Source organism: Danio rerio, chromosome 9 (assembly GCF_049306965.1).
Source record: "Danio rerio strain Tuebingen ecotype United States chromosome 9, GRCz12tu, whole genome shotgun sequence".
Lineage (NCBI taxonomy): Eukaryota > Metazoa > Chordata > Actinopteri > Cypriniformes > Danionidae > Danio > Danio rerio.
In genome coordinates this window covers 42849230-42877044 of record NC_133184.1, presented here as the reverse complement: position 1 = coordinate 42877044, position 27815 = coordinate 42849230, and the positions used below count along the sequence as shown (strand labels likewise).

General features: G+C 36.7%; 1 protein-coding gene across 5 annotated transcripts in view; it reads left to right on the top strand.

Moving 5' to 3' along the window:
- wdr75 (WD repeat domain 75) overlaps positions 1-27751 on the top strand; it is a 33740-nt gene extending 5989 nt beyond the window's left edge. For 2 of the 5 annotated variants that reach the window (XR_012384905.1, XR_012384904.1), the window contains exons 5-21: positions 284-408; positions 2840-2910; positions 5248-5364; positions 6300-6388; positions 6479-6637; positions 8662-8721; positions 8805-8920; positions 9180-9355; positions 14454-14599; positions 14713-14893; positions 19715-20128; positions 20272-22083; positions 22513-22682; positions 25050-25109; positions 25205-25348; positions 27048-27139; positions 27355-27749. Coding sequence is in view for 2 of the 5 variants with exons in the window: in NM_200090.1 (NP_956384.1) it covers positions 284-408; positions 2840-2910; positions 5248-5364; positions 6300-6388; positions 6479-6637; positions 8662-8721; positions 8805-8920; positions 9180-9355; positions 14454-14599; positions 14713-14893; positions 19715-19809; positions 21988-22083; positions 22513-22682; positions 25050-25109; positions 25205-25348; positions 27048-27139; positions 27355-27574 (2117 nt within the window). In the remaining 3 variants the exon portion in view is untranslated. 5 annotated transcript variants of the gene reach the window in all.
- Positions 27752-27815: the final 64 nt, after the last annotated feature.

Genomic DNA, 27815 nt, shown 5'->3' with positions numbered 1-27815 from the left:
TGGTGAATTTGTGTTGAAAACTGCACTACCCTAATGCTGTACAGAACAGTCTAACAGTCAGAGCCAGAGTGAACAAAGCAAACTCCCATGATGCAAAATGAGTTACGTAATCACGTCGGCCTTGTGTATATTTTTTTGAATACACTTAAATCAATTTAAGGCAGCCAATCAGAATCAAAATTTAAAAGCAGGTGCTAGTCAAGTCAGTTCATGAGATAGAAGGACATAATAAACATTGCACTAAAACAGATTTTTCTGGTCATTCTGCTTTGTGTGTTTCCAGAGAGTTTCCAGTTGGTTGCTGTACATCTGCCCAAATCAGCAGAGCAGGAGGTGGAGGCCAAAGAGCTGTCCACTGTTGCCAGTAAAATCAGCCCAAACCCCAGCTGTACAGCCTTCGGCAGAGGGGTAAGAGCTCACTCATCACTTTCTGTTCAGCTGAATCTTGGTGTCGTCTCTTGTTTTTAAGCGCTGGTCTGTTTATGAAAGTTTTTCAATGAGTTACTGAACCTTGAAATATCTGCTGAGATTGCTGTTAATTCAAGGCTAGGTTATATTATTGTTATTCGTTTTATTACAGGCACAGCATGTAACTCAGAGCACATGGGAAGTCTGTTAGTGTGGAAAAACAAATTTGATATTCAGATGCTGCTTGTAAAAAACACTAACTATGTTTCCATTGCTGATATCCTTATGTATAGTTTTTAAATTACGTACAGTAAAATTAAATATTGATTTAAATGCTGAAGTATAACTAGGGATGTACCAATATTGCGATTCTGGCTAAACTAATAATTGGGAACAAAATGCATGTTATAACCTAATTATACATTAAAAATGTGTATTTACTTTGAGATGGGATAAATATTACATTTAACAGCTGTGTTAAACTACAATTCCTTTTAATGATAAACTTAATACCAAGATAATCTAAGGGTGCTTTCACAACTAGACTTTTGTTTCGGAACCTGGTGCGTTTGCCTCAGCGCGGTTTGTCGGGCATATGTGAATCTAGCAATGGCGATTGGATTCACACCAAAACAATCGGTCAGAGAATGCCTGAATGAGGTGGTCTTGGCTCGACTGAAATGATCCCTGGAGTGAATTGGTTGTAGTGAGTAAGCAATACGATCCAATGAACCAGGCTATATCACAGTGTATTATGGAAATGTAATAGGCATATATACGGCTATATGAAGAGAGAATGATGATTAGGGCAGGATGACATTCCAACTGGTAAATGTGCATTTCATGTCCAATACGAAAGTGAAAGCGTGCAGAAATATTAACAAGAGCTGTTTATTCGTTAGGAAAATTGACCGAACTGGTTGATTTATCTGTTATTTTTTCTATAATGTAAAGCCTATTTTACTACTAAACCAATTTTACTACTAATCTTCCTTTAATTCGTCATAGTTAATTAATCGTAAAGCCTTTCTGCACAAAACAAAACTTTTGCAACTAAAAGTTATGCCAACTTTGCGCTAGTTTACAGTTCCGAATTTATACACAATAATACGCGTGCACACTGGATTAAAGGCTGATTTTAACTATGGCTTAAGCTGTTAACTAAGGACCGTTCACATATCCCGTCTTTTTTACCTGCAAGTTTGTTCCAATAGAGGTGTGCGACTTGTGCACACACATTGGCAGCGATATTATTTTATTTATTTTTTATTTATTGTAAATTAGTTTTATTCTTTATTCATTGTTCATAATCATTTATTTATTTTCAGTGTAAAAATTGTACGTATGTTTAAATACCAAAACAAAATTCACTTATTCCAAAGAGTCCAAAGAGAAATGGACTATTGTTTTTTTATTACTATTGTTTTGTGAAGTATTAATTGGTTACTGAGGAGCAACAACTCTTTAAAAATATACGTTTTCGTTAGATTTTTCTAAACTAGTAGTGTTTTGCAATTAATGAATGCATAATAACTGCAAAACCGTGATTATTCCTCAGACTATATTCGCACAACCAAAATCTATAATTGTTGCATGCTTAATTGCCATAAATTAAAAAAAGGACGCCTGACAGCTAAGCGGGACGTTAACCAATGTGAGGAGAGTTTTTCTCCTTACTTATTTTGGTCGGTTTAGAAACTTTGCCATGTGAATGCAAACCACACTAAGAACAAAGAGCAACATTGTAACAATTTTAATCCCTGTTTCGAAACAAACCAATCGATCTACAGGTGTGAAAAGTGCACAACATGTTATTCTAAATGTGCAATGCACAAAACACCCATTATTTCAAAACACAAGGCTATTCCCATTTGCCAGTATCAAATTTTGTATCATCACTCATTCTTTTATATAAAATATTATTATTTAGAGTAAAAAAAAATGTGTTAATATATCTATTAAAAACTGTATTATTTGAACCATCAATACAAACATGTTTTTCAATATAAAATCATCTTTAACATTGAAAAGTGACATGTCATCTATCACCAATTATAGCTGAAATTCATCTTCCATTCCTGTTTTTTTTGCCCTTCATAACATAATTTCAAACATTAGTTCATGTCTGATTGTGGCAAGGTTGTTCTGGGTGAAGTCTATGTCATACCCTCTCGGTTTTGTCATGGATAAATCTCCATCCTGCAAAGTCATTGCCTGTGTGTTGATGTGGTAAAGTAAACATGGTTTGAACCCTCTGTAGGTTAATTAGTGTGGTACATGCTGGCATTATTTTTGTAGGCTGAGTGCCGTGTGCAACCTTTTTACACATTTACTAGTTGTTTTGGTTAAGCCATTACACACATTAACTTCTTAACCTTCTGTGGTTGTTAACAAATAAGTATAATAAGTCTTAATATTTTTGTGTTTTCAGGGGGAATTCATAGCATTTTCCAGGCACCTCCAGCTTAATGTTTATTTCTTCAGGAAGCAGAAGACATACAGGTAATAACCGCCGTATCCTGAACAGTCTTTTTTTCATGGTCAGAGCATGTGGGAACTTGTTTGACCACACTGCTTATTTACTGGCTTCAGGGAACACGAGACGCGTGTCATTGTAGCTTGTTTTAGGCTTGGCTTTTATGTTGGTTTTTCCACATGCCACCACTTTTTTGTGAAAACAACAAATAAGCTGAGACAACACCATCTGAAAGAAGCAACTTCAGATTGTCATTATTTTACCCTGTGTGACTTCCTATGAACTTGTTAGGTTATGGATAAACTGATGAACTAGTGTAATCCTGTCAGAGTTCACAAGTAAATTAAAAGATGTTTGTGCTTTCTCTGTAAGGCTCACTGAAACTTAAAAGAAATTAAATGATAAATTATCGTTATAATAATCGTTGAGTGAATTGACGTATTAAAGAATTTTCTCATACAGTATAGCTGTAAATTATGCAAAATTAGTGCCAAACAATTTTATTTTTGTTTAAAAAGTAAACATAAGTAATAATAATGAGCATACAAATCTGTATTTGTACTATTCATCAAAGTAATTTAATTTAATCAGTATGACTGCAAATAAGATAATCAGTCTGTAATGACTTCTGAGAAAAGTGTTTATGGTGCATTTCCACTGTAGCATTAGGAGTTCATTCTTCATATCTCGCTTAAATGATCTACAGTAAGATGATTTGTCAGATCCTGGATCTTTTAATCTTGATATCTGATCTCTGGCTAATTCGGTTCTTCACAGAAGTCCACAAATCAGATTAAAATGTCTGGATGAACTGATCTGACAGATCTTTCTTTCCTTGAAATCATGATCAGCAATCCAACAATTGGCTGACGGCACAGCAGCGTAATGACATCATCCGATTAATATTCAATTACCCATGTGAGCTAAATTGCATAAAAATCGTAGTAAATGGTTTGTTAAATATGATACGCAATAACTTTCCAGCTTTGTTGTGGGCTACAGGCTTTACACTTTCATGTGTCAAGAGCATTTAGCAATTTATTTACTTTTACATTTAGAGTGGATTTTCTTTATTATAGTAGTCTAGACCTATTCAAGTTTCTTAAACGGTGTAAGGAATAACTGGCTGTTTAAATAAATTTTGCATCAAAAAAGCTTTTTGATATCAGTTAAGGTGTCTGCAACTTTTGCGACGCATCAAATCGGCATCATATTAGCTGTCAAAACATGTTCATGACTGCATAAATTAATATTCCTTAAAAAAAAAAAAAAAAAAAGTCGAATTGTTTGCATGTCTATTATCAAACACAAATATGTACCCTATAATGGTATGCATTTGTATCGTAAACAGTGCAGATTGTATCCGAAGTGCAGATTTTTTTTTTTTTAACCATGTTTCCAAGTGTATCTAACTACTACTGTAAAAAATACCAGCATTAGGTACAAACTTTTGAGTATTACCTTTGCTTGAAATGACCCGATCTATTCCCGTTTATATGAAATGAGCCTGCTCCTGAGCAGGTTTGAGCTACCAGAACTGTTGCTGAAAACAACTCTTGAATGAGTTTTGAAGAACGAAGGGATCCTGGGTCGTGTAAAATTGTCGAAAACCAAATCCAGCTATTTTTTAATTACTCCATATATGAAGTAGAGACCCCAGATCTGCATTTAGTGCAATACTACAAGCTACTGCTTTAACCCATGTATAGTTTAAGGCAGATCATATCCATGATTTACTTTTATAATTATATTTACTGCTATAAAAAGTTTATCAAGTGTAAGAACTTAAATTATATTATTTTCATTTGAAGTAGATTGGCAGTCCTTGTCTGTTGGTGTCAGTTTGAAGGCTTCAGCCACAATATTCTTAACTACACTCTTCCGAATGAACTTGCAAATATAAAGCCCTGACCCAACTCAATATTTTATTTCAGTTGGAAGTACGACAAAATACTGAAATAAAAGTCTCAGCAACTTCCGGTTCACTCAGACTTTATGCAAATAAATGTTATTGAGATTATAAACTATATTAATTTGAGACTACAGTTTAAATTAAAAGGATAGTTCACACTAAAATAAACAATTACTCACTATTTACTCAGCCAGTTTCTTTTTTCTGTTGAACAGTAAAAAAAGATATTTTGAAGAAAGCTGAAAACCTTGACGATTTCCAGCTTTCTTCAAAATATCTTTTTTTTCCGTTTAACAAAAGAAAGTAAACAAATGATAGAATTTTCACTTTTGGGTGATTTATCCTTAGTAACTTTATCAAAATATTATGACTACTTTTTTCTGATATCCTACAGTCATAATGACACATTGTTTAACATTTCCCATCTTCCACTCTCTTTTTCTTTCTGTAGTTTTTCCCTAAAAGCCACAGATAAGAAAGCAGGCAAAAATGCATTTACATGTGTAGCCTGTCACCCAACAGATGACTGCATCGCCAGCGGTCATGAAGATGGAAAGATCCGCCTCTGGTAAGGCCAGAATCCAACATTCTGTGTTCTATGTCATGTCCACATGTACATGGGCGTTTTTATAATATTGGTAGAGTTGAGAATTCCCTTTTTTTTTATATAAAAAAATCTCTGTCCACATGACAATGCATAAACGCACTATGATGGATGTTAAGCGCACGCCAAACCAACAAGCGGAGATAATGACACTTTTATGCTGGGTTCGTACCAAAGGGGCAATTAAGTATATTCATTCATTCATTTTCTTGTCGACTTAGTCTATTTATTAATCTGGGGTCGCCACAGCGGAATGAACCGCCAACATATCCAGCAAGTTTTTATGCAGCGGATGCCCTTCCAGCCACAACCCATCTCTGGGAAACATCCACACACACATTCTCACACACACTCATACACTACAGACATTTTAGCCAACCCAATTTACCTGTACCGCATGTCTTTGGACTGTGGGGGAAACCGGAGCACCCGGAGGAAACCGGAATTAAGTATATTTCGTAAGTAAACTGCATACAGGTCAGTATAAATGTGAGAACAGATGCTGGATTGCGATATACGTGATTCGTTTGCCACAAATTTTTTATGTCTTTGCATCTGGTGTGAACCCAGTCGTGTTGGCCAATCAGAAAAGAGAAAACCGCACGCTGACGTCATGAGGCAAATACTCTGGTTGTATTGTCCACACAACCACACTTTACCCAGAGTTTCAGAAAATCTTCACCCTTCCCAGAGTTTTAATGAAGTTTCAATCACCCGATTCTGCCTTTTTGCGCGTTGGTGTGCACAATCACATTGACACCATTTATTTAGTCACGAGGTGTTAAACGTCAACGGAAAACGCAAGCAAAAAACGTCTCTGTGTGCACGGGCCTTTAGTCTATTTTGCAGGTCATGTAATCAGAACTGAATATTTGAATTAACTTTCTTTTTCCCTACAGGAGAAACTTCAATCACAAAAAAGAGTACACATATTCCACAAAGCACTGGCATCACGATGCCGTCAACCATTTGTGCTTCACTCCAGAAGGTGAGTTTTGCTGCATCATTGGTGTTTTTCACACTTTCTCACCTCTCCGACTGTTAAATGTGTGTTTGAGCACTGTTGTTGTGTCTGCAGGCTCTAATTTACTGAGTGGAGGCATCGAGTCTGTGCTCGTCCAGTGGCAGTATGGAGATATGAGCAAAAAAGAGTTCCTGCCTAGACTCGGAGGATCCATTTCGCATGTGTCTGCATCAGCTGACGGACAATTGTTTTGCACCGCACATTCAGACAACAGTAAGATGTCAAGTTTTAACCCTTGTGCACTGTTCAAATGTTTTTGTTATGTTCGAGAAGAAAACAATCTCTAAATTAAACTGCTTTAAAACTGCATCAGATTAATATTTTTGCATTATTTTTTCAAAACTACTAAATTTTTTAGTTTTAACTGATTTTAATGTCACACACAAAATATTTTCAATATAAAAAGTAGTTGTGGACTGGATTTTTTTTTTAACCTTTTATCAGTCTTGGACATTTGAAAGATTAGTAGCTGCATTGCTTTTGATGCATTGTTAGTTTTTGTGCAGCATAAAGCCTGGTTTATACTTCTGCGTCAAGTGACTGGTGTAACCCACGCCATGCAACGCGCGTAGCTGTGCATTTATACTTCTGCGCGCTGTCTCTGTTGGTCTGCATTAACACTTCCGAAACGCTAGTTGGCAGTGAGGTGTAAATGTTCCTCTGTGTCGAGTTTCTTCGCTAGTGTTTTGCTTTTCCTGAACACTTCCTGAATGTACAAGTGGCTCAATCTCGCTCATTTTGAGGCAGGAGCCGGCGGACGTGCAACAACTTTAACTATGAGGTAAACACAAAACAAAACTTTCCAGAGCTCCTTCATGGGACTCCACACTTGTAAACAATAGCTTCATTGGGGTCGCGCCATTCGCGTGGCTCTTGGTCCCGCCCAGACTCGTCAGTGCTACCAAGCCGACCAATCACAGAGCTTGCGCTACGCTTCGTTGCGACTTGTAGTTACATTTTTTGAGAGGTGCACGTCAGCGATGGCCACGGCGTAGGGCGATGCGTCAACGCCGTAGCATACGCGTGCGTTTGACGCAGAAGTATAAATCAGCCTTAAGATTTTATAAATAAATTGATGGATGGATGGATGGACGGACGGATGGATAGACAGTTAAGGTCAGAAATATTAGCCCCCCCCCCTTTTGAATTTTTTTTTTCCTTCTTTTTTAAATATTTCCTAAATGATGTTTAGCAGAGCTAATATGTCTGGGGGGCTAATCCATATAAATGGCCCACCCTGTGGATGGATGGATAGACAGACAGACAGACATCCACTTCAAATGTTGATTAGTGTATATGTACGTGTATGTATATATACATGCATACAGTGGAGGTCAAAAAAATTACCCCTTTTGTGAAACTAATCATTAAAAAAGAAAAACTTGTGTTTGAGGGAAGATTTGTTCTCAACACATTTTAACACAAATGGCTTTTTGTGAAATTATTTTGTAAATTATACTTATCTATCTATATTTATGTATGTGTGTGTAAAACCTATTTTACTGGAACTACAAAATGACTAAACTTACTAAGTTTAGTTTGGCTACATATAAATGTATTTTGATTTCAATAAAAATGAAGCTGGATTTAAGTAATGTAACAGAACAGTAGTATGATGTGTATAAAAGGGATGAAGCATTATTTGAAATTACGCTGTAAAAAATCGGCACAATTTATTCATGTCTACTTAGCACAAATCAGTCAAGTTGACTTGAAGTTGTTTTTTGACAAATTTAAGTGGATTGAACACAAAACAATTAGGTTGTCTGAAAAAAAATCTGAAGAATTGTGTTTCAGCTCATTCTAAATAAGTGCTTTGCATAATTATTTTTTGAGTGTACACTGTAAAAAGTTGCTTGAAAAAAGTGAGTAAATCCATTGCCTTAAGTCGTAAGTTGATTTTAACTAAAATATTTGAGTAGTTCTGTTGTAGCTTAGAACTCTTAAGTTCACTTAACTTATTTTTTTTTAAATTAGGCATATATTTTATTTACATCATTTTAAAGCAATGAGTCTACTCACTTTTTTAAATTAGTCAGCTAATTGCTTTTTACAGTGTATAAACCAAAATAATTCAAGCCAGAAAAGGTTTTCTCCCAGTCAATTTTCAAAAGTGACATTAAAGAGATCATTTTACAAAATATTTATTGCAACCTTTACCATAAATGCAAATGTAATTTTTCAATATGGCATACATTTACACTTCTGAATTATCATTTGCTCCTCTTCCTCCGCAGAGATCTCCATTATCGAGAGCAGCTTTAAAGTGTCCGGCCTGATTCAGGGTTTAGTCAGAGGTTTGTAAAGTAGCCACATTTGCACGTACAATTTGAATTACACAACAATGGCAGTAAACATTTATTCCTTCCGATGCTTCCAGGAGATGCTGTTTCGACTGATCTAATGATTGACCCGCGCAGTAAAGCTTTAGTGCTCAATGGGAAACCGGGTCATCTGCAGTTTTACTCTCTCCTACGTGACAAACATTTGTACAATGTGAGTCGATGCTACGATTAAGCTTAACGTTTCTCAGGAAAAAGTAAGTATATGGGGAAGTATGCACTGGAAAATGTTTGGTCAGGTGTTAGCGTGTTATTTCCATCAATGTGTGTGTTTTTCTGCTGACACGGGTTCATATACTGTTGCAAGAACATGTCTGGTGAAATCCAGTGCTATGTTTTTCAAATGTATTACTTCAAATATGTTGTTCTTGATATTAATGACTGAATAATAGTCGTTTTTTTTGCATTCACAGCTGGACATCGTGCAGCAAGAGTATATTTATGAAGCAGGTCTGGATCAGTTTGAAGTGGTCAAGGCTGTTTTTGATGTCAAAGGGTCCTGGCTCGCTACAGTGGAGGAAAGAGGACATAAAACTTCAGATCTTGAGTTTTTCCTCAAACTATGGGCTTTCGATGAGACCACGCAAAGGTATTAGAAGCAGAATTGAATCACTTCAGATCATTGAACATATGACTTCTATAAGCTGCTACATTTGTGCTGTTTCGCATGATAATGGTGTTAGGGGAGCAATCAAAAGCTCATCTTTCGTTTTATATAATGTATATAATGTCCTCACATGAACCAAAATAACAACCAAAGATTCACAGCGCCTTTAAAACAATCCCAATAGATACATAGTTCAAAAAATCCCAAGGAATGATGCAAAAAGGCTGCACACTCTTAAAACTCTGAAATTAAAAAGACTCATGAGAGATTAAGTGACAGAATTTACTGAAAAAAGGCAATTTTTTCAGTGACATCACTATTGTTGATGCCAAGCTAACATGGGCTGTCTTGTCATTCTCTTGGATGTATGTCATTAACTTTGTTTCATTCATTCATTTTCTTGTCGGCTTAGTCCCTTTATTAATCCAGGGTCGCCACAGCGGATTTAACCGCCAACTGATCCAGAAAGTTTTTACGCAACAGATGCCCTTCCAGCCACACACACATTCTCACACACACACATACACTTATACACTACGGACAATTTAGCCTACCCAATTCACCTGTACGGCATGTCTTTGGACTGTGGAGGAAAACGGAGCACCCGAAGGAAACCCATGCTAAGGCAGGGAGAACATGCAAACTCCACACAGAAACGCCAACTGAGCCGAGGTTCGACCCAGCGACCTTCTTGCTGTGAGGCGACGGCACTACCTACTGCGCATCTGCCTCGCCCTTAACTGCGTTTCCACAAGCCTATTTTTATGCTCATTTTGGAATATCACATTAAAGGGCCATGACACCCCCCACTTTTGGTTAAAGTCTACTTCAGAATTTTTTCAAAAGATGCATGATTAATGGGCGTGGAGCTCCGCGAGCATAGGGCAGGAGTGGGCGTGGCCAGCAGAGGAGAAGGGGAGCGAACAACTGTTGATGTCAGTTAGCTCACAAATTGAGACAAACCGTGAGGAGACGCATGAGTTTATAGTTTACAGAGTTAAAATGCAAAGAAATAAACAGTGATTTAATGCCCTGCTATATTTGTTATTCGTAATTTCATATACAGACAACCACAATTTATATCATTATAAAGATAAGTGTGTTCATGTAAACACTATAAATGAGGACTTCTCCCTGAATCCCCGGCTCTGAACCATAGATCTAAATGTAGACTCAGTGCAGCAGGTCTCCTGACCTGTCTATTTTAACCATTAGTCCTGCTGGTAATCTGGAGGATTTAGGCAAACACAGCAGCATGGCGATGTGTCTGAATGTGAATGAACTCCTGATACAAGACAACATCCGCCATTCTCCAATTCTCGTGCTGCTCTCCCGACAAAAATGCTTGCATCACACACACAGCTTTGCTGTATGATCGGCCCTGACAGGATCGCGGGGAAAAACATGCAACAAACCCCGTGGGTCATGGAAACAAACACATATGAGCCTACATAAACGGCTACTGCGTGCCCGTGGGTCCGTGTCTCACAGCTTGAGCTTGGCACTGGTCTGGCAGGTCTGCGTCTGCCATGCCTTCGGAAAGCGCGTGCTGTCATGCTCTCATGAATAACTAAGCAGCTGGCTCTTCTCATAGGAAAAGGAAACTCCGCTTTGAATAATAATGAGAAACCGACGCGTCATCATTGCACTTGCGGTACTGCGCTACGTCGCCGATTTTGATCCCTCCCCAAAAATCATTTTAAACCCGGAAGTTGAAATTAGCTGACAAAAGCTCAAAATTATCCAGTTTTCCCCACAATTAAAGCTGAAAGGTGCTAACATTGTCTTAACTAATGCTCAACACACACAAATCTGTTAATATATAAATAAAAGTTCTCCAGGGTGTCCTGAACCTTTAAAAACCCTGGATGGAAACACCAAGATGCACCATTAAAAAAGTATGCGCACAGTTGAATAATGAACTTTATATTAAATAAGAAAAAATGTGCATAAACTATGTTGGAAATGCATTTAATGAATAAATTTGAGCATGCTCGTTAAAGTCATGTGACTTTACTTCAACAAACCATGTGATAACAAAAATGGCAGAACGTGACGGGTATGTGAGGTCTGAACATTTTTAAATGTTAAATACGAGAAAGAAAACATCAGTGGAAAGCGCAAATCTTCCAAGAAGTGTTATGCCGAGTTCAGACTGCATGATTTTAGCCCCAATTTTGACTCGCCGAGAGGTTTTGAGAAGTTGCAGACAAATGCCTGAAATCAAAAGCAAATCGATGCTCGTTCACGTGAGTGACAATCACAGTGTGAACTATCAAAGACACGATCTGAGAGAATTGCCGTTGAGTCACCAACACTCGTGAGATATTTGGCATGCTAAATATCTGGAGCAGTCAGCGATTCAAAATCATTTCGATTCCCAACAGCCTATGAGACTATGGGCCTACTCACACTATGCCATCCATACCGTGCCCAAGCCCGTTTCCCGGATCGTTTGAGAAGTGTGAGTGCGCTGAATCGGGCTCAAGCACGGTTCACTTGGCTGGCCCTGGCCCGGTTGGAAGAGGTGTGCCTGAGCGCGGATCACTTGGGCTTTGGCGCGGTACACTTGTGTGTGAGTGCAAAACGCGCCAAAGCCCGAAACTGAAAGCGAGACGTGACTTTTAAGGGGCTGTTTCATATGGATTTATTAATCATTCTTACTGTTCAGTGAACGCAAACTGCCGTAGTTTATTAAAGACGCAAACTCCTCACAGCATGACAGCTGCGCGCCTTCAGCAGACCTCCTCATTCCTGCAGCACGAGAGCTTTATGATTGTTTTTGAGCGCCAAAAGTGGCGGATCTGTTCGGCAAAATATCTGACTGCGTGTCCCCGCATCCCTAAGGACTGTTTGGCGAGATATCTGACTGCATGTCAATGCATGACAAACGACTGAAAGGATATAACTAGAGAAATCTCCACTGTGCTACTGGGTGAGAGTGTATGGCAAGCCGTTTTAGCATTTAAACCTTGTTCTGACTATCCATAAATATATTTAGAGATATCTCTAATTATATTTTGACTAGTCATAATTATAATTCGACTAGTCAGAATGACAATTAGACATATCTGCAATTACAATTGTACTAGTACGAAATCAGATTGGAGATATCTGCAAATATATTATGACTAGTCATATTCCTCCATTGACTTACATTGAAAAATATTTGCAGATATCACTAACTGAGTTTTGACTCGTCAAAAATCTAATTCAAGATATCTACAACTGTAATTCGACTATTAGTAAATTTATTAGAGATATCTTCAAATATAGTTGTAAATATCTCTAAATATGACGAATTAAAGACATCTCCAAATGTATTATGACTAGTAAAAACTCAGTTAGAGATATCTCTAATTACAACTGTGACTAGTCAAAACTCATTTAGAGATATCTGCAAATATTTTTCAATGGAGGAATATGACTAGTCATAATATATTTGCAGATATCTCCAATCTGATTTCGTACTAGTACAATTGCAATTGCAGATATCTCTAATTATTATTCTGACTAGTCGAATTATAATTAGAGATATCTCTAAATATATTTATGGAGTCAGAATAAAGATTTAAATGCTAAACAGGCTTGCCATAAAGAGCGCTTGTGAAGAGCGCAGCAGCAATGACGTAAGCGTGCCGAGGCCCGATATGGTGTGAGCGCGGGCCGTCGGGGGAGACGGGAGGGGGGACAAGCGTGCTTTGGCCCGGTTCGAGGCAACTGTACCTAGTGTGAGTACGGCCTATGAGAGAGTAGTATGGGTATCTGCAGACCAGCAGAAGGTTGGGGGTGAAGTTAAAAGTGCTCATTTTCAGTTTATTTGGACCAAAGATATGTAGGAAATTCTAGTGTGAATTTGGAAGGAGCACTCATGTCTGTTTGACTTATCATCTGAGCAATATCACAACCGGGTTGAAAAAGAAACGCGTTGAGGAGAAATTGCTAATTCCCTTCAAAACCCAGGTGAACAAAATATGTATTTATACCACACTAAAGGCTTCTGTCTCATTATGTAGTTAATAACAAAAGATATACTACATGACCTTGTATTGTTTCCATGTCACTTCTCACGTGGGTTTGGTTGTGAGACTTAGTTTGGACAAAGTTGTCAGCGATTCTTCCTATTTTAAAGTCATGCAGTGTGAAACCCCCTATCACTGATCCATCTTGCAGTGTAAACACAACATAGACAGAACGCTAGCCTGGATTGTCATGCAGTGTGAAAACTTCCATGACACGTCTACTTTGAAAATCATGCAGTCTGAACTCGGCATAACTGAAGATGATCTCCTGCCTCCAAAAGCAAGATGGCATGACTGCGCACATTGCATTTCGTCTACGTGTTCTAAGACAAAGTAAATTATTATATATTTAAAAAGACCTTCTCCAAAGGTAACAACTTCCCTTTTTCTTTTGATATTTGGCGCCAGTTCATCAGGAAGTGGGGATTTGTTTTTTGTTGTTATGTTTTTTCTCTCTTGGACTCGTTGGATGGAAACAGTGATTTATTTGCAAATGTTTTATGCAATATTCAAGTTGTGCACAGAAGATTAATTTGCATCTTTGGATGGAAACATGACTATTGATTGTTACACCAATGCCATTACTAGCAGAGCTTCTGCATTGGTTTAAATGGAATTTCCTAAACCCTTAAGCACTTGGGAACTACACAACTATTGTTGTGATTGTTATACTAGATTAATGCGTTATAAATGTAAATTAATATTGAATAAATTTTTTTGCAGCCTTTACTTAACTCTTTTTTTTTTGTCTCATTATCCTATAGAAGTTCTAATTTAATTTGATGTTTAGGAAACATCTCCCATTATCAACAAAGCCGAAAACAATTGTACTGCTAAAAGATATGTTAAACTATGATAATCAATTTTTATTTTTTTTTTTTTTTTTTTATAGAGAAAGTTCGATGAACAGCATATGATTAAAAAAAAAAATCTTCTGTACCCTTAAAATCCTCTTCATCTTTTGGTTAAGTTTAATTTGTTCTTTCCAAATAAAAGTATGACGCTTTAAGCAGTATTTTACAAATTTTTCACAATTTTTATGCGCTCTGTGCTGTTAGCTTTGTCCTGAATACCACCGTCACTGAGGCCCACAGCGAGCGGATTACATCCATGTGCTTCAGCTCTTCAGAGGAGACCACCATGCTGGTGACCACAGCCCTGGACGGCCAGTTCAAAGCCTGGTGTCAGACTGCAGACGCTCAACGTGAGTCAAATCCTCCAGAACCTTCCAAAGGTGTTAATGTTGGATGAAGAAAAGCTCAAGTCTTGAGTTCAGACACACCCGTCTCACCGCACCCCTTTTCATTTGTGTTTCAGAGGCCCAGAACTACTGGTCATGTGATTTCGTTGGCAGTTATCATAACCTGAAGCCAAAGAACTGCTGTTTCTCAGCTGATGGCTCCATCCTGGCTGTGAGTTTTCAAGAAGTCCTAACATTATGGAGCCCGGAGACCTGGGAGCTGCTCACCACACTCTGCCAACCACCTGGAGAAATAAGGTGATTCGCTGACTGCAGATCAGCTTGACCAGACTCTTTCTGCTGTGTTTGTTTTAATAGGGGTACATTGTGCTTTAAAATTAGAGTATCATAGCTTATATTGATTAATACAATTGTGCAGGCTGAGGTTTAATCTAATTAAATGCTATGTATGCAACACAAGCTTCAGTAAAAACTATTACAAATTGCCTGCATGGAAACGAAAACAAACTATACACTGAAGATTTGGCAACCCAAAATACTATGAATGGTTGGAATTTATTTTATTAAATGAAGAAAATTTCTGTATTTTTGTGACCCACAATATTAGCATAACATGTAACAAGACAAAATAATAATGGCAAATACCCCACGGACACATTTTTGTGTGCAAGTGTTTTGTTTTGGTTTATTTACTAATTTAACATCATTTATTATTCGATAGTTCTTTGAACTATTTGCAAATAATAAAAAGTTTAAATTGTCAAAAAACGTGTCAATACTAGAAACGTTTTACTCAGAAGTTGCTTGTACATTTCACAAGTACTTACAAATAAACAGCAACACTTTATGAATATAAAATATGAATATTATGAATTAAAAATGTAAAAGCATATTCAAAAACTTCAAAATAGTCTGAAGAGATTTACCTGGTTTTGTAATCCAATAGTCTGTGTTATTTACAGTTCAAATATATTTAAAGCTGCCTTTAACGTGTTTTTGCAATGAATTTGTTAATATGCGGGAGAATATCACAAAATCATCTTTCTTACTCTAGAACTCTGGAACAGAGCTGCCCAAAATAGAGCCTTTGGGCCAAAGTTGGTCCATTGTAACCTTTGATTTGGCCCACCATCCTTTCTGAGAATGATGGAGAGGGTTGGAGCGAATGCCTTTAACAGAGATCGTCATTTCTAATTGGACGTAACCTTTTTGTTGTGTTCTTGTTTTGTTGCTTTCAAAAAAGCTTCATAAAAGCAGACTGAAAATAAATGTAAATGAATGTAAGTTTAAAATGTAAACACTGTCACCCGACAAATAGAGGACTATGCAGGAGACATGAGCAAGCAAGTCAAGGCAAAAAACAGTGTAACTCTTAATATCAATGAGATTGTAATAGTTCATTTAAAACAATCTTTTCTAGTTATTTTAAATATTATATAAAAATTCGGCCCACTAGCCTCAAAGTTTGGTTTTTGGCCCTTCATAAGAAAAGTTTGGGCACCCCTGCTCTAGAATGATTCATCCATTCACTATTTTTTAATGGATCACAGTAAAACCAAATATTTTATGACTTTGGAGACTTCGGTGCACAAGTGTAGGAGTTAGACAGACAAAGACAGCAAAGATTAGAATAAGTGATAAATATTACAATTTTACCTTTAAATTTTACACACCTTCCTTTAGTTGTAATGTCAGCATAAACTCCTTGTGTCAGTTGCTGAAATATTGACTATTTGAAAAGGCACTCATTTTTCCACTGCTCCAATAGAAATGATGGGAGTTTGTAAATAATAAAGGTAGCTGCAACACTTTATTCCTTTGCAATTTTTTATTATTATTATTATTTGGGTCTTTTATTTGTAACTTTACCTGAGAGCTGTGAGGTAGTGTTGTGAAAAGTTGTGATTACCTTTTTTTATTTTTATTTTAAAATTTTCAGTTTTGTATAGCGTTACTCCCTTAATTAGCATTCGTTCAGCACAGGCTCTCGTTCCTTGAGCAGGCTCTCAGCACAGCTTGAATGGTAGTAACTCAGTGACTAAGATTTAGATGTTGGCCAGACAGAATAAGAATTGAGTCCTTTTGAAGAGTTGAGCGCAGGCCAAACTCTGCGGGGTCAACAGGGACGCGCTGTTACTTGGTCAGTGTTTTTGAAAAAAGGAAGTTCATTAGGTGCAGCTAGGGTACTACATCATGATGGAAACTGCATGACATAGCTTGTCAACAACTCTTCTCAGTTCTTACTTGCTTCCCTTTATCACACACAAGCAGTACATTTTATTGGATAAACGGTTGCAAATTGCAATACTGGATTATCCAGCATTGTTGAACCAAAACCAACTGTGCATTTTTTCACTCTTTAAATATGTATACTTTTAATATTAAACAGGATTGTTTACAACGAACTTTACTTACCCTCCACTTGTTCCAAACCTGTTTGAGTTTGTAAGATATTGTATAAATTATATAGAAGACATTTTGGAGGATGTTGGAAACTAGTAACTATTGACTTTTATTGTACTTTTTGTTTTTAAACTATGTATTTAAACACCTATAATTTTACAAAATGTATAATTTTTAAAATATCTTACAAACTCACATATCTTTCTTTGTTTAATTTGAAAAAAAAAATTAAAGATTTATAATTGTTTGAAAGCACTTGAGGGTGAGTAAATGAGTTTTCTTTAACTATTATTTAACTGCACTTTTAATACCAGCTGTAAGAGTTTCAATTGATTGGAAAATGCTTTAATTAAAGGTAAATAAACTTGTGCTGCGTTCACACCAGACGCGGATCAAGCATCAAGCCTGAGTGATTTACATGTTAAATCAATGCAAAGACATAAATAAACATCCTGCGGTGCAAATGAAGCCCACCTCGTTAACCAATCATGAGCTTGCTCTTGTAGGGGAGTAATTATGACGTAGTGCCTGTTGTATAGTTTTTGGAGGAGTTGATGAACTCGCAGAGCTGGGTGCACCTCTGAAAGGATCTAGTGAACTCAGATACTGCGCCAAATGAATATACGCTGTTTTTCAGCATTTTAAAAGCACATAAAAAGCACAGCTACTCTCTCAATAAAATACATGTTAGCCATTTAGCAATGAAGCTAAAGTGACCGGGCAAGCAAAAGCCCTGCCCATGATGCAAATCTGCATATGTTGAGGAGTGAATTTGATGCACGTATGAAGCAAGTAGACACAAAAGTATTCACACATCTATTTATGTGTGATTTATTCACGCATGCTGCGACTGGTGTGAACACACCAATAGTTTTCCCATTTCCCATTAGTTTTTCTATTTTTCCATGCAGTTGCAGTGAAAGCACAGTAAAAGTGTTTGTTTTTTTTGTTTGTTTGTTTCATTGTTTGTTTGTTTGACTAAAAACCTCTGTAGATAAATGATGAATTTGTGTGATGAACTGATTGTAATGTAACATTAATTTAGTAAAAGAAAGGGTATGTTTACTACACATGGACAGTGTTTGTGTTTATAAATAGTGTCATGGCCTGGCATGCATAATACACTGTTTTGAAACGCTGCTGTCTGCAGCAAAACTTTGCAATGCAATGCAGAGAAAATTTAGTGTTTTGCCGGTTTGTTTTCACAACAACATTGTTTTTACAACTGAAAACACATTAAACCGTCTTAAAACGGTCACAAACTGAACATTTTTTTTAATGCTGTTGTTGTCGTTTCCGTCTAAACACCCGAAAACGAGAGTCTTTGAAAACAAGGACGTCATATGTATATAGTACATGGTTTAGCGAGTGTCTTTTTCGTGCAAACGAACACACAACAATGGCAGAGTATGTAGTAGTGTTGTTGTTCCTCAAGTGTTTCCTAAAACATCTCAAGCAAATTGTAGATTTACTTCACATTGCAACCATTAGCAGAGACTCATCTTACACACACAAAAAATTCTACTGTGCATCGTGGTACTGTTTACTAGCAAGTCAAGTACTGGTAATACATTTATGCTGTACAGTATTTTTGGCCATTTTCACATGGATCAGTTTGAAAAGGTTGTGGTCTAAACCTTAAACATATCTTAAATGCAAGGGAAGAAAATGTTTCTTATAATGGCTACATCATTGTATATATATAGATATAGTTGGTGATTATTTGTGAATCCATGACCAGCACAATGTTTCTATTTGTCAGATGACTTTAAGAGCTTGATGATGGAACTTTCACTGTTATAATAATAGTAATAAGGAATTTCAACTAGTGCTTAATGTGCTATACAGTATTTTCAATCCTCTCACATTGATTTGTTGAGCCAAGTTGTGATGTGAATCTCAAAACATAAATTCAGAGAGAAAGTTTGTTAGCATTATATTGAAAGATCTGTTTATATTTTCCGAAACAACAAACCACAGAGTTATGGGACCAGAAAAATATCAGTCTGTAGACATATTTTAGGTTTTAAATGACGAAAATAAACATGCGTTATGGATGTGACTGAAAAGTTTGCGAGTCTACAGTAAACAACATACTTTGTAGAATTTCTGTGAATGAAACTGCACAACCCAAAAAAGCAATGCTAATCTAAAGGATAATCGTCATCTTACTATAGAAGAAAAACAGTAGATTTTTTTTATATTATATTTTACATTTAAAGCTTCATGGATGTAACATCTCTCCGTTATGGATGTGACAGATGTAAAATTGCCATTTGTGTGACTTTGGTAAATTAAACATAATTATTTAAAACATAGACACAGACATGTTTGAGTATTTTTACAGTACAGTAAAATACAAGCCTACACAAAACAGCTTAAGGTTTCAGTATTTTGGTGAAAACCTTATTTTTTTCATGGGAAGGTTGACATTTGCTTGGAATTTCTCAGCAGATTTGCATCAAGTGTAATGTCCTATCACAAAAAAGTGGATGGCTTTGGTAAACTTGGGTACATTTCTGAAAAACTTGAGATATTTACCTTTGATGATCTGATTCGTGACTGTTCATGTCACAGTTCTTGATTAACTGTAAGCCGACTGATTATCACGCACAGAGACTAATCTGATGAAATATGTAAGTGACATGGGTTTTGCTGATCACGGTGGTCTTTGGTTTGGTGAAAGCGACTAATGCTGCTGCTTTGATCCACCAGGGACCTTTGTTTCGGCCGGTTAAGCTGCTCCAAATACTTGCTTAGCACCACCACCAAGAACCTGCTCTGCTGCTGGAATCTCCTCACTTGTGCATGTAAGTGCTCATTCATATTGGTTCATATTCATATTTGCAATTTTTACAGTTTGCAATGGTGCATCTGTTTAAAAGAGGATAGCGGAGGATAGCTCACTGCAAAAAGATTTACTCATCAAACCTGTTTTTCCTTGAACATGAGCATGGATTAGTTTACTCCAAATATTTGCTTTAAAAAGACAGAAACACCGCAGTGATGCACAAATGTTCTCTGCCATCTTTTTTTTTTTTTTTTTTTTCATTTTTGTTAAAATGGAAAAAATAGACACTTTTTTTTTACTTGGTTTATTATGCTTTAAAATGCAGTGAATGATTTTAAGCTCTCAAAATGTGTGAATCTGAATCTTTCTTTTATGAGCCCTTGGTTTATTCAGATATGTGACAAAATGACAGTATGCAGGTTTTAATGCACTGACAGAGATTTTTTTCTTGAGATAATAACCTGTGACGCACAATAAAGAGATATAGTATTTTTTTGTGAACTTCACCTTTAACCTGATCATTGACATTAGACTATAAATGCACACCAAAGCAGTGGATAGCTAATTTTATTTGAATAACTTGACTGCAGAAAACCTGCAAGGAAACATCAATATCTTTCTTTTCCCACATTTACAAATTGCAATTGCAAAGTTTTAATTTTCTTCTAAGTCAAAAACCTACATTGAAAATGTTTTGTCTTCCATCATGCCTACACTCCTCTAACATGCTCTGAAGTAGAGGTCTGCAAATTTCCAAATAAAACATGGTAGCGGACGGTAACTCTGGTGTAATTTGAACGGGAGAGGGCGTATAACAATATAGCATTCTCAAGTCCCAACGTTATTTCAGAATGGCATATCTGTGATTTCCTCTTTCTTATTGAAAGCACATGCTTTTTTCCTGCACAGTCTGTGCGTGCATCAGAGCGGGCTTCACCAACGTTGTAGAGCAAACTGAAGATGCGCTGACCTTCTGCTTGCATTAAGAAAACGGTCAGTTTACTGTTAGCAAAGACCTTTGAAGAAATGATGCCATCCATAATCCTGGACTAAGTTGTATCTTGAGCTGATGCTGTGGTGGTCATAGAAGAGTGAAGAGCATGAGACTCTGAAAGAGCCCTGTGACAGACTCCGCTTGATCCTGTGGGCCAGCCTGAACTCACCTGCGGCTCTCCACAGTGGACGTCCAGCGTTCTCCAGCCTCTGCTGCCTAGACTGCCTAGATCTTTGCACAAGAATTGTCCAGAGGAGAAATGGTCGTGCCTAACTGAGCCTGGTTTCTCTCCAGGTTTTTTTCCTCCACTTCGTCAATTGGTGAAGTTTGTTCCTCACTAATGGCTTGCTTGGTTTGGGACATCGGTGGATTTGCTCTTCAGTGTTTGGACTTTCAGCAGGGAAATTTAAACCACACTGAACTGAACTTCAACTCTAAAAACTGGACTGACCCAGTTTCAATTTACTAGAAAGTCTATGTTAAGCTGCTTTGACACAATCTACGTTGTAAAAGTGCTATAGAAATAAACATGAATTTAATTTATTTAAAACCCACATCAGGCAAGTCTGATGTATGGGAGTCTTTTTGATGTTTCATAGATGCAAATGGAAAAATTCACCCTTTGCACGATGTGATAATACCTCACAGTTTTACCCTTTAAAAATCACAAGACTGGAACCTCAGGTTTAAGGCCGCTTTGTAATGAGACTCATGAAACTAAACGGACATTTACCCTACTATCCTTGCACAATCCAAAGTTTTATCTGTTATCTCTTTCTTTTGGTAGTACCCAGTTTTATCGTGAGAGTTTGGAAACCGGATGTAAATTTAGCAAGAACGGTCAGGTCTAGTAGAAAATTATTCTAGGCTGGCAGCAGTTGAATAAAGACTGAATATACAGCTGGAGCGGTCGGGTGTGGAATAAAACCTCTCAGGAGCAGGACTAAAAAATCCTGCACAGACCTCTACTCTAAAGTTGAAATCACTTTTATGAGCCTATTAAGTTTTCTTAGCAGACTGATTATGATTAATCTAAGCATTTAATGGCTAATGCCAATATATTATGGATCACTGGAAATAATATGACAGTGAGTTAATGATGCTAGGACTATTATTTAAGGTGAAGCACTATTTTCTGTGGGTAACCAAGTAAGTTTATGTCTGGTTTTATTCACTGTTTGGTTTCATCTCGGTGGTTCACAGTGGAATGGAGCACATCTGTGGATGTTTCCAGGCTGCAGTCGGACCCTTTGTCAGAAAATGTGGCCGCTTTTTCATTCGAGTCTAAACACACACACCGTAAGTGTTTAAAGGTCATCACCTACATCTCTTTAGTGTTTGGTTAGAAGTAATGTGTGTTTTTTTTTTTTTTATTGGTGCTCTTTTGGAAATCTCTTTTTGTCACTTTATAATTCAGTAAAAATAAAATATAAAATCAATAATGTGTTGTACAATTAGCTAAAATTTAAATGAACAATGTTGTGTCATAACCTTCAAAATATAGATGATGAAACTGCAAACCTTTAATAAAATGTATTGTAATAATTTAGGATACAAAAATACAGACACAATTTGATAAAGTGTGACAAATGAAACGCATTAAAGTGCATTATGGATGTTTTCTTTGCATTAGACTGAAAATGGCAGAAATCTGAAAATTGACAAGAGCATAAACGCCTTTAATTGATCACAAGCTGCTGTTTAATGTCTTCTCTGGTGTGTGTTCAGTGTTTGTGTTCAAGCCCAGCGAGCCACGGCCTTTGTTCAGCCAGAGATACGTGTGTCTAGAAAGGGTGGATCGAGCCGTGTTTGTTCCTCGAGAAGAGCCGTTCAACAGTTGTGATGAAAGCTGTCAGTGGCTCAACAGATCTCAGCTCTACTTCCTCACACACAACATGGTACTTCAGTCATACCTAGAGTCAAAACATGTCCTTTTTTTTTATTATTAAGCTGATACTTGGATAACAATAAGTGCATGGCGTAAAATATATAGTATAATCTGCTGGTTTTAAACATACAGTATAATAATGGAATACAGATATTTAAGCAGCTATAACATTACAATTATCCCAACAAACAAAAAATATGCTAATTAATAATAGAAGAATATAAATAAAAAATAGGGGGGTTTCATTTACAAAGAAGGTAAGAAGGGGTCTCGACATTAAAAAACACAGGGTTGCACATTTTATAAAGTGTGTGTGTGTGTGTGTGTGTGTGTGTGTATGCATGTATATGTATATAAATTATGAGTTCAGATGCAAAACCCTCTAAATCCATTAGACCTTTTTTCTTGTAAATGGGCATTTTCTATCAGGCTCCTATAATTAGGCTCAGAAGTTTCATTTTATAGATAATGAAAGTTATTAGTTGGGATATACAAATAGCTCTTTTTTTTCAAAAAATGTCCCTTTAGACAATTCTTTGGTTTTTAACAAGGTACATTTTCTTTTGTGTCAAATCCAGCTAAATCCACGTCTGCTTTTATTGCATAACCTCTAAATCCATCTATTGGGACAATCTGTGCAATCAGTTGAAAAATCACAAGATGCAAGTATAAATTATTTTACTAAACATAAAACACATTACAAAGACCATCTAAAACTTAAAATATATAAATCTGTCAAGTGTGTGGCGGTTCATTTCGCTGTGGTAACCTATGATAAACCAGAGACTAAAGGAAAATAAATGAATCAAAACAATAACATTAAAATAAACATTAATTAAATCCTAACTATCTGTTGTTGTTGTTTTTTTTTTTATTATTATTTATTTTATTTATTTTATTGTAAGTAGAGCGATGTAAACATTGCAAATATTTTACACTAAGCTTGTTAGATTCAAATTATGTAAACACATTGTGAAACATTGATATCTGTGCGTTGTCCTTTAATATAAAAAGCTTGTTTGGCGTTTATGTAGTATGAAGTAATACAAAAAAGTATAGTTTCATACATTATATTTGTCTTTAAAAAAAAATAGCTTATATTAGAACATAAAACACATGGTAGGCCTACTGAGCAAACAGGGGATGCCTCTCAGACACTATTTGAAGCTGTCATTCGTTCTCACCATAATCACTGTCTTGGTCTCCTTTTCATCTCGTTTATCCTCATGGCATCCATGTGGGATAAAAGAACAGCCTCTTAACTCTGTCTTTTATGAAATGCAGTTCATTCAAAGTAGTATCGCTGCGCAAAAAACTTTATGAATGCAAGCTACACTTCTGACTGTACATTATGTTTTCTTTTTCTTAAAATGCACAGAGTTTTGAGGTAAGAGACGTTTTCATTTGCCATTCACTGACAGTTGGAGAGGCTCATCCAGTTCATCAAGCTCTGTTATTTAGAATCTTAATCGGAAGCTAAATAAAACACTCTCCTCATAAAGCCGGCGTATCAGCACGCTGCTGCATTGAAAACGTGATTTGATTCGCACCTTCTATGGTTCTTGAGATGTAGCGGCTTTTGCTGTCAAAGGCAGGTGGTGTAAACAAACTGTTACTTCTGAATGCGCTGATGCTGCGATTTAGATGATTTCAAGCAAAACTATTTGTTGAACATGTACTACGTGCCTAAAGCATTCACTCAATGTCATAAGCTCATTTTTGGCAGAAGTGGCGTTTAATACAGAAAATATATAATTTGCTAGGAAATGCTTTGCTATGAGTGCGAACCCCCCTCCTCCCCTTATTTATATTTATTTATATTTGTTATTTTTATTATTACTTATTTTTTCAATATATGTACATGTATATGTATATTATATATGTGAAATATTTTGTTTGGACCGCACATTACAGATTGTAAAAGACTAAATCATGTGGACTTGAAGGAAACTATGTTGGTGTTTATGCTTATAATACAGTACCTTTTACGGGCGGGTTGGAGTGGGGGGCTAATGGGAGAGTAACCTGTACTATAAAAACGACTGTATAAGAAGAATGTAATAGTTGTATGTGATGCCTCTGGTTATCTGTTTGTTCCGTTATGTTAAAACGAATAAAAAACAAAAGTAAAAAAAAAAAAAGAAGTGGCCTTAAGCGGCTTTTGCGTCTGAACTCTTCATATAAATAAATATATATATGGCTTATTTTATATAATGTGGAACCCTGTGTTTTCTTTTGTCAAGTAAAATATACAAATTTGTATTGTAATTGCATATAATTATTATAATTATTTCTCTATGAAATATTACTCATAATTAATACTGTTAATACTAAATACTCACATTCTGGCTAAAATGGTCTGTGTTCAATTTATTAGGATTTGTTGACCTTCAGCTCAGCAACAGAAGAGGACAGAATGTTGTCTTCTAGTAAGCGGGTATGGACTTTTGTTGTTGTTTTTAACCTTACACCTCCATTCTGCTCATTAATTGTGAATGGCTCTAAGAGTAACTGTGTCTCTCCTTGGTGCAGCTTGTGATTGATGAGAGTGTTGCTGTAACACCGTTTTACCTGCTGTTGGGCAGACACCGGAAACAGCAGCACAAACTCAACACAGAGACTCAAGAACCAGCAGACAAACCTCAACACACACAGGGATCGGTCACCATCAAACAGGCAAGTCCATTTTATTGCCATTATAAGGGGGATTATTCTGCAAAACATCTATATAAATTGATTAAAGGAGACAGTAAAGGCTTTCTGAGTGTTACAAAAGTGTTTAAAAAAAAGATTTTCTATGTAACTCTCTATTCATCACAAAACATGACAAAAAAGTATTACAATTGCTTTAAAATTAGGCCAAACTTGTTTCTTGAGCATCAGATCAGCATTTTAAAACGACTTCTAAAGGACTGCATAACTGACTGGAGCGATGATGCTAAAAAAATTCAGCTTTGACATCATAGGAAAACATACAATGGGCTACAGCGCTAGAAGAACACAGCGGGTGCCACACCAGTCAGCTAAAAACCGAAAAACTGAGGCTACCATTCGCACAGGCTCGCCCAAATTGTACTAGAAGATTGGAGAAACATTGCCTGGTCTGATGAGTCTCAGTTTCTGCTGCGACATTCGGATGGTAGGGTCAGAATTTGACATCAGCAACATGAAAGCATGGATCCATCCTGCCTTGTATTAAGAATTCAGGCTGGTGGTGGTTGTGTAATGGTGTGGGGGATATTTTCTTTGCACACTTTGGGCCCAGTAGTACCAATTGAGCATCGTGTCAACGCCACAGCCTACCTGAGTATTGTTGCTGACCCTGTTCATCCCTTTATGACCACAGTGTACCCATCTTCTGATGGCTACTTCCAGCAGGATGAGCGCACTGGTGCCTTTGTCCTGTGGCTGCCGTCGCATCATCCAAGTGGATGCTACATACTGGTGGTGGTGTGGACAGACTCCTCTCATGATTGTGAAGCGCTTTGGGTGTACGGCCATACACAATAAATGCGCTCAATAAATACACATTACATTACATTACATAAAACTGTTGCTCACATGCTCTGCATTTGTGACGTCATATATGCAGGAACTGCCTACACGTGACACCAACATAGCTATAAAATAAAAGTGTAAAAAGCATCCTGGTTTTGGGTGCTAAGATTGTGGATAAGATTTCAGAGGAGGGCTGCACAATATATCGTTTCAGCATCGATATCAAAATGTGCACATCCGCAATATCACAGGAAGAGTAATGATGCTGGGTTTATATGTTGGGATTGTAGTTGAGCAGGAGCCACAGATCAGAACACACACTGTATTTAGAGTCAACGAAGTGTTAAACCATAATGGAGTGAGTTTTTCAGTTGCATGTGTTTTTGAGACCTCTGACTGTAAACAGAGACTTTAAAGTATTCAGGCACATGAAACTGTACTGTTTGTAACTAATAAAGATGTATTTATTTAATTATTTAAACCATGAAGACTATACAGTGTTTGGTTGTATAAACAACTAGATCTTGTTGTACAGTCAGTGTTGTTACAGTGTTTGTAGTTGATTTTTCTGTACCTGAAAAATGTGATGTAAAATATTTTACTTCTATCTTTCCAATCTTATTTCAGATCAATCCCATAATCTTCCAGAATAATCCCAAATAAGTCTAAATTAATGAATTACTTTTTCCAAAAAGAGCTATTCAAGCTGTCTGGTGATGTTGTATTCATATTGCATTCTTTATCGCAAAAAAACAAAATATCACAATGTCTAATTTTTATAATATCGTGCAGCCATAATTCAAAGAAAGTAAGGTGATTGGAATTGAAATTAAGATAAATATTATAATATCTTTGCCTCTTCTTTATTTTCCTGCAGTTGCTACACACACCGGCTCATGTCCTGCCTGCTGCTTCAGTGCTGTGCTCCATGTTTGTCAGGTCCCTCCTGATCTCCAACACTGGAGTGCGGTGGGTTTGCATTTGTTTGTTCTCACAGCAGATAATTATTTTTAGATTTACATGTATTTTATTTAGATATGAGCAGATATGATTTTCTTTGAAAGTTAACCTCAATCAACATTCACACTTCTCTGTTTCCCTTCCGTTTTTTTGGAGACTCTCTGTAACGCAAGCGTACTAAAGTCTTGATATTTTTCTTTTTGCTTTTGTTGGCTCATAAACAGGGAGGAAATGGACTCCTCAGAGCAGGAAATGGACAGCGAGAAAGAGGAAGAGGAATCTGAGGAGGAAATGGAGGCATGTGACGGTCAGCAGGAGCTCAGAGCGCAGGGTTCTGTGGATGAGCAAAAGCCCAAACTCTCTAAAGCTCAGGAAAGGGAACTCAAGAGTCTCAGAAAGACTGACTTCAGCTGGATGACCAGCCTTATTGACTCCAAACCATGATCATGCAGTTTCGGTCACGTTTTTTTAAAATTCTACCCAACTAGCTTCTGTATGGTAGCTTGAGGCTTGATGAGCGATTTTTGTAACTAGGACAAGAATGCATTTTGTACGTCCGAATGTTAATGTTTATCCCAGTTGCATGAACATTAATTTATAAAGAACTTTTTGAACAATGCATTGCAGAGTTTTGTTGTTTTCAGTACATTTGTGCAGTGTTGTAGCTAAATTCTGTATATGTATG